Source organism: Nipponia nippon, unplaced genomic scaffold (assembly GCF_047370975.1).
Source record: "Nipponia nippon isolate SJK-2023a ecotype South Korea unplaced genomic scaffold, ASM4737097v1 scaffold_6, whole genome shotgun sequence".
NCBI lineage: Eukaryota > Metazoa > Chordata > Aves > Pelecaniformes > Threskiornithidae > Nipponia > Nipponia nippon.
The window spans coordinates 55,535,583-55,543,087 of record NW_028262380.1 but is presented as its reverse complement, the minus strand read 5'-3'; the positions used below and the strand labels follow the sequence as shown (position 1 = coordinate 55,543,087).

Genomic DNA, 7,505 nt, shown 5'->3' with positions numbered 1-7,505 from the left:
TGGGGGACACCGTCACAGATGTAAATTACTTTCCAGTCCCCAGAGAAACACGAAGTAAGAGTTGTCGTCTTCCAGCCGGGGACAAGGAACCCTTCACACCCCACGTCTGGCCATGGCGCTTGTCCTTGCTGGAGAGTTTGAGGAGACGGTGGGGCTGGACGGGCCCCAGCAGCAAGGCCGAGGGCCGCAACCTGCGCCCGCCCTTCGGCAAGCTGCCCTTCGCGAGCCCGGTGCGCCGGGCAAGGGGACACGCAGCGGGGGAGGCGGACAGGTTTTTTCTTTCGCCCGTGACGGGGAGCCTCTTACCCGGCGGACAGACAGCAGCCCCCAGGCTGGGCGATGTCAGTGCAGCAGTTTCCCCTTCGTGCACGCCAGCCCCGGCTGGGCGGGTGCGGGTGCCTGCGGTGACCGCCCCAGGCCGCCCCCCCTCGGGGCTCGGGGCAGCACCCCCCCCCCCCCCCGGGGCAGCGCGGCCGGGGGCGCCGGGGCTCCCCCGCAGCGGCGCGGGGCGGCCCGGCACGCAGGCGCGGCCACCGGGCGCGGTTCCCCGGCGTGCGGCCGCCGCAGCCACCCTGAGTGACAAGCGGCGGCCGCCCCCGCGGCCACAGGCGGGCTGCCCCGCTCCGCCCGCCGCGCCTCCGCGCCCGCCGAGCCCGCGGCCCCGCGGGGCAGCGCGGCGGGGCGCTGGGCGGCGCGGGTGGGCGCGGGCGGCGCACCTGGGCGGCGCGGAGCGGGGCTACCTGACAGTGATTGGCAGCTCGGCGGCAGCCAATGGCGGCGCGGGGGAGCGGGAGCCGGGAGGGCGGGGCCGCGCCGGGCGGCGCGGCGGGGCGGGGCGGGGGGGGGGCTGCGCCGTGGAGCGTGTGCAGCGCCGCGGGGCCGCGGCCGGTGTCGGTGCGAGTGAGGGGGGAGACCCGGCGGGGGGCGGGGGGGAAGCGACGGATCCGGATCCCCATCCAGTGCGGCGGCGGCGGCGGCCGGTGGCGGCGGGAGGAGCCGGAGCAGCCGGCGGCGCGCCGCGGAGGAAGGAAGCGCAGGGCTGGCCGCTGCGTGTGCAACCTGGCTGTTCCTGCTGCCCGCGTCCACTCGCGGCTTTTCCTGCCGGCGCTGCCTGACAGCCGCCCGCCGCGGGTGCTGTCGCCGGGGTCTTTGGCGGGGGGGGGGAAGAGCGAGCCGTCCTAAACAACCCGGAGGCGTGATTGAAAGCGAGCAATAATTAACTGGAGGAGGAAGAGGAGGAGGAGGAGGAGGACGGGGGTGGAGGAAGACGAAGGAGGAAGGCACCGCGCGGCAGAGCCCAGCCGAGCCGAGCCAGCGAGCGGCGGCGGGACGCGGCAACTTCGGCCGCAGCGGAGGAACCGGAGCCCTGACCGCAGCGGCGGCCGCCGCCTCAGCCCAAGCCTGCCCTGCCCGAGGGGGGAGAGCCCCGCCGCCTCCCCGGCCGCCGGACATGTCGGAGCATAAGGCCGTTGATCCCAAGTTATCGACGACGGACAGGGTGGTGAAAGGTGGGTGCTGCGCCCCCGCCGCCCTTTCGGCCGGGTCGTCCCGCCGTGCCCCCGGCTGGGGTCGCGTCCGTGCCCCCCCTTCCCCGCCCCGGGCAGGTACCGCGGGGCTGCCGGCGGCACGGCCGCTGGAAGCGGTGGGCTCGGCCCGGGGGCTTGCGCCGGGCCGCCGTGGAGGGTTTGCGGCTTCCCTCGCCTGCCCGCCCGGCGCTACATTGCAGCATTTCTCCCCCTTCCTCCCCCCCGCCGCCTCCCCCTCTCCGCCCTGAAGGCGCTGCACAGGGCTGGCGTGAGAGAGAGGGGGAGCCCCAGCTTCCTCACCCGCCCCAGCGCCTGGGGGAGAGGGGGGCAGGGCTCGGCTCCCTCCCCCGGCCCGCCTGCTCCTCCGGGCATCCCCCCTTCTCCTCCTCCTCCGGACTGCGCCCCCCGGAGCGGAGCCCCCCCCGCAGGCTGCGCCGCCGCTTGTGGCTGCCGCTGGGCTCCCCGCATGCAGCAGGGTGCCTGGAAACCTCCCCGCGCCGACGGCCGGGGCTCCGCTCCCCCCAAACCCACCCCCCTGCCGGGGGACCGGCTGCGCTGCCCGGCTCCCCCGCCCCGCTCCCCGCAGGGCCGCCCCCGCGGCGGGGAGAGCCGGGCCGCCCCCGCGGCCCCCGCGGCGGGGATGCCGGGCGCGGGGGGCCGGGGCCGTGGGCGCAGGGGGGCGGCGGGGCGCGGGCGCTGTGGGAGGCGGCGAAGGCTGCTGCTTCCTCCTCCTCCTCCTCCTCCTCCTTCGCCATCGCCGTCTCTTACTGACGGCCCGGCCTGCGTGGATGTGAAGTTATCCAGCAGGCGCACCGTGGCCGTGCACCCGCGTGTGCCTGCAGATGTGCGTGGGGGTGCTCGGCACAGACACGTATCGGCTCCATGATTTTCGCTCGGTTTCGAAGGTATGCGTGTGCTGCGAGCCTCGGCCGTGTAAACAAATTAGAGTTTGGATTAACAACACGTTGTGCCCTGCAGTACAGACCAAGGTCTTATTTACTGGGGTAGTGCCTGATTTAAATTGCACATGTGCATTTCTTGGTACGTATGAAGTGCGTGTGTATTTAGTGGTTTGGTTTTTTGTTTTTTGTTTTGTTGGTGGTTTGTTTTTTTTTTCCCCAGTCTACACTGGCCACATAGCTGGATACACTTGGATACAGTGTATTTCATCCGGTTAGGTTATAACCCGTATACCCATAGAGAGTGTTATGGTGGAAAGCACAAGCCCTAGATGCAGTATGTATCCTTCCAGAACCTAGGAGGCTGGAAATTGAAATGGCCTTGGAATATATACACTTTTATATTTACGTAAGTGTACACCAAAACTAAATACTCAGTGTAAATATTATTCAGAAAGGCATATTATTTATATTTTTGTATTTATATTTACACTTACCTTCATAGAATCATAGAATGGTTTGGGTTGGAAGGGACCTTAAAGATCATCTGGTTCCAGCCCCCCTGCCATGGGCAGGGACACCTTCCACTGGACCAGGTTGCTCAAAGCCCCATCCAACCTGGCCTTGAATGCTTCCAGGGACGGGGCAGCCACAGCTTCTCTGGGCAACCTGTGCCAGGGCCTCACCACCCTCAGAGTGAAGGATTTCTTCCTTATATCCAATCTAAATCTACCCTCTTCCAGTTTGTAGCCATTACCCCTTGTCCTGTCACTATGCACCCTTGTAAAAAGTCCCTCTCCAGCTTTCTTGTAGGCCCCCTTCAGGTACTGGAAGGCTGCTATAAGGTCTCCCTGGAGCCTTCTGTCCTCCAGGCTGAACAAGCCCAGCTCTCTCAGCCTGTCCTCACAGGAGAGGTGCTCCAGCCCTCTGATCGTTTTTGTGGCCCTCCTCTGCACCCGCTCCAACAGGTCCATGTCCTTCTTTTGCTGGGGACTCCAGAGCTGGAGGCAGTACTCCAGGTGGGGTCTCACCAGAGCAGAGCAGAGGGGCAGAATCGCCTCCCTCGACCTGCTGGCCACGCTTCTTTTGATGCAGCCCAGGATATGGTTGGCTTTCTAGGCTGCAAGCGGACATTGCTGGGTCATGTTGAGCTTCTCATCAACCAACACCCCCAAGTCCTTCTCCTCAGGGTTGCTCTCAATCCATTCTCCACCCAGCCTGTATTTGTGCTTGGGATTGCCCCGACCGAGGTGCAAGACCTTGCACTTGGCCTTGTTGAACTTCATGAGGTTCGTACAGGCCACCTCTCAAACCTGCTTATGCCTTTTCCCCTCTTTCTTAATTTTTTTTTTCTGTCTGAATGAAATTGTAGATCTTCAGATGTTGTAAGAAACATAGTTACAAGCATGATAAGAATTTTTAAAAATGACTTGGGAATTCACCTTTACCTTCTATTATCTGGAATATTTACTGCTTAAGTAGTCAGTCTGTCACATCACACTAAGAGTAGGCTTTAGAAACCTGAAACAGCTAAGTTTAGTTGATGCTTATCTTACGAGAAACAACATATGACCATCCTTTCGGGAAGATTTCTTCATTATTATGGGGTGTGTAACTTTTTTTTTTTTTTTTTTTTTTTTTTTAAATCTGCCTTGGTCCTGACACATGACCAAACGTTCTGGTCTTTGCTGTGTCAGAACTTCCATTGGCTTAAGTCAGTGTTCATCGTGAATAGGAATTATCTCTATATTTGCAAAACCCTCAGTGGTTTCAGAGCATCTTAATGTGTTTTGTCAGTAATTGCTCTTTGCATTTTTCATACATGTAATGTCTCAGACATCTGAAAGCACCATTTCTAAGAAAACTTAGCAGTATGTGTAGTTAGATATTTTTATAATGCAACTAAAACAGAAATCAACTTTGTTAAACTGAGTTAAAGTATTGAACAAACAGAACAAAACATACATGCTGCTTAGGTGTCCATCTCACCTGGTAACTGTTGTCTCATAATGTCAGCGTTTCACTGGAGACATAAAGATTTGTTTAACTGGTTCAATCCTTTATTAAATATTGAAATCCTTTTAAGGTCTTAAAATAACATCTGAAGAGAGTAGTACACAGTAAACTGATTCTTAATAGGATTATTCTTTGCTGTATCATAGGCACTTCACAATCCCTTCATATAGACTGTAAGGAAATTGAGTAGGAAAACAATTTGTGGTAATAATAATAGAGATAGGAAAAGATTACTTTGTTGTTTCTTTCCTATAGGATATGATTTGTACCTTCTTGAGATGAACAACTGAAATAGGCTTGCAATGTTAAATGAATAAAGACTAATTAAAAAAATAAAAAGGCACCTTGCAAGCACCTGTGCAAGTAGTTGGAAAGCCTCGGTATTTTAGAGAGGGAAAACAGATATTCTGATGTTGGTGAAATATAACCTGTGAAAACAACTTTTTATTTTTTTAAGTTAGAATATCATATAAAACCTTACTTGGAAAGGAAATGTTTTTAGCATATGGATGTAGGCTCTGGATTAAACTCTCTCTTCTGTTTGCATGTCTGGGGGTTTTTTTGCTTGTTTTTATTGTGTTTGGTTGGCATTTTTTTTTTAAACCTGTTTGATTTGCTGGTGTGTGACAGGAGATGTCTCCTTCTAACAACAGTTCTGGGCTGGCTGGTGAAAATCCTGGCTCTACGTAGCGGCGGGGTGGGTTTGGGAGGTTGCGGTTCCAGCAGCTTCATGCAGGTCGCTTGTGGCTGAGAGCTGCCTCTTTGGGAGGTTGCTGTGGGCTTTTTTTTCTATCTTCTCATGCTTCAAATTCTCAAATATACTGAGAAGTAGGGTATTTCCATGGGTGAGGACGTCATCTCACACTCATTTTGCTTTGCTTATTGAATTGTCTGAACTGTGCTTAAACTGATTTGAGGCAAAAATAAAACACGCTTTTGGGAGAAGGGGAAAAAGGCTCAGGAGCCCCTAATGCTTATAAGGTCCTGGTCTTCTCCCACCTCTGTTATGCAGCTTATGCACAATTACATTTGGTGGTTAGAGTGAAATTTTTGGATCTGACGCTGTCGTGCAATGAGCAGTGTAAAGAAGAAATTAAAGTCTCTGTGTAATGTTAAGTTTTCAGAAGCAAATTAACTCTTGGTAAAGTTGAGAAAATCGTGTTCTGTTGAGTTAAAGGGAAAGAAGATCCTGTATGTGAATCCAGAGGATGCAGTTACAGTTTGAGAAGTACTTTTTTTGATTTACTCTTTTGCTCTCCTGAAGATGGTACGTATGTTATGATGCAAATTAGACAATTCACTTTTACTCTCTGGATTTTGTGATCCTGTAGAGGAGCAATGCTTTGAATGGTCTGTTGACTGCAAATAAGATAACCTGTATATTCAGAGGTTTGTAGGATCAAGGCTCAGGACAACATACTGTTGCAGCAAATGCTGACTTGATGTATTTACAAATTGAAATTCCTTGCTTTTTTGTTAGAGGTCTGATTCAGCCTTCACATGGACAGAACTTTCTGTAAGTGCTTGTTCTCCTTCAGGACTGAGAAAGCTACTCCTTATCCACACTGCTTTTAACTCTTGAGACTTGCCAGCCAGAGTGTGGGCTTGGTTGTTCTTGTGAAGGTAGGAATACCTGTCCAGGAAAAACTGGACTGAGGATACTAGCTCATTCCTCATGGGTCACAGAACAGCTGTCTGATGTCAACAGCTTTTGGTCACTACTGACATTAGCAAGATTTGAACCCCACTGATCTGGAGGGAAAAGCTGGGTATCGTGTTACTTGACCTCCTCAAAATATTCAGTGTTGCATTACTGCCTTCTAGAAATACTGCTCTAAAGCAGAGTAATCCTAAATAAAAACTTAGAGAGTGAACTGGAGTAGTCATACAAAGAAGTAGAGGCAGTATTTCTTGGAAATCTTGCTGTTAGCTAGGTACAATGATTGTTTTGATTCTTCTGGGCAAGGCAGATGGTTATGTGCTTTTGAGTGGTTTGTTGGGGGCGGTGCCCCCCCCCCTTTTTTTTTTCTTCTTTGAAGGAAAGTGGGGTTTTAATGAAATTCTTCCACCACAGCTCTTTAGATGGGCTGCTACCACGGCCCATGAACCTTGCTGTTGGCAATCTCCTTTCCTCTTGTGCATTGCATGTGGAGGTGTATACAGTTATATTAACAACGGACAACACCCAAAAAAAACTGGACACCAGTCTCTGCTGTCTGTGGATTTCAAACCATGTCGTCGTTAATGGGCTTCTAATGTTCAGGCTGTCAGTTGTTGGTAATATAATATGAATGCCAGCTCATGATCAATATGTTAGCCATCACTGTTAATTTCAGATACGTGACAGCAATTTTACCTTTCAATAATGGGAATTAACAATGAAGTTTAGAGTTTCCATTAGTCCAGGGAGACTTGTGTGTACTTGCCAAAGGCTTGTGCTCCCGGCTGGAATCCAGCATCGGTGTATTGCAGAAGCCTGCCTCTGTTTCTCTGTGAATCAAATGCAATTTTTCCAGCACAGATGTATACTGCAACTGCTGGGCTGCCCTTCTGTGGTTTTCGAGTAATTGTGTGATGACCTGGATGTCTGTAGCGTTGGTGAATTTGGTATATATTTTGGTGTAACTTTGAGTGTTAGGGAATGTGTGACAAGGACCAGCGTTACTTGGATAGTTATAGCTGTCTACTGACAGTAGATTAAATGGTTATGTGCCTGTCTTCTAAGGGTGCTGAAGATTCAGTATCTGCCTGATCCTCATGAAAGAAAGGAAGGAGTTGCTTTGTAGCTGTTCCTATTGGCATAGGAAAGCTGACTCTGTTTTTCTTTTAATTAATTTATCCTTGTAATACTTAGGAATGTACTCGCTTGCTCTGGGGAAGGCTGCATCTGGGTTTAAGGAATGTTATTAACTAGAGAATCCACCTTCAGCTATGCCTGAAAGGTGGCACTGGTACAGCTGGGGATTATCTGCTCTCCTCCATCCACTTTCGCCTTCATTTGAAGGGATGGGTGTTCCTCCACCTCAGCTTTGGTAACTCTGTAGTCACAGATCCCCTGCCACTT

The 7,505-nt window shown here is 52.8% G+C and overlaps 1 protein-coding gene across 2 annotated transcripts in view; it reads left to right on the top strand.

Annotated features, from left to right (window-relative positions):
• The first annotated feature begins 864 nt into the window (after positions 1-864).
• Positions 865-7,505, top strand: part of PPP3CA (protein phosphatase 3 catalytic subunit alpha) — a 206,361-nt gene continuing 199,720 nt past the window's right edge. Inside the window, exon 1 of one of the 2 annotated variants that reach the window (XM_087736770.1) lies at positions 865-1,508. In XM_087736770.1, coding sequence (XP_087592896.1) covers positions 1,451-1,508 — 58 coding nt within the window. In that variant the 5' untranslated portion in view covers positions 865-1,450. The remainder of the gene's footprint in view (positions 1,509-7,505) is intronic. The other variant, XM_087736771.1, reaches the window with a different exon arrangement.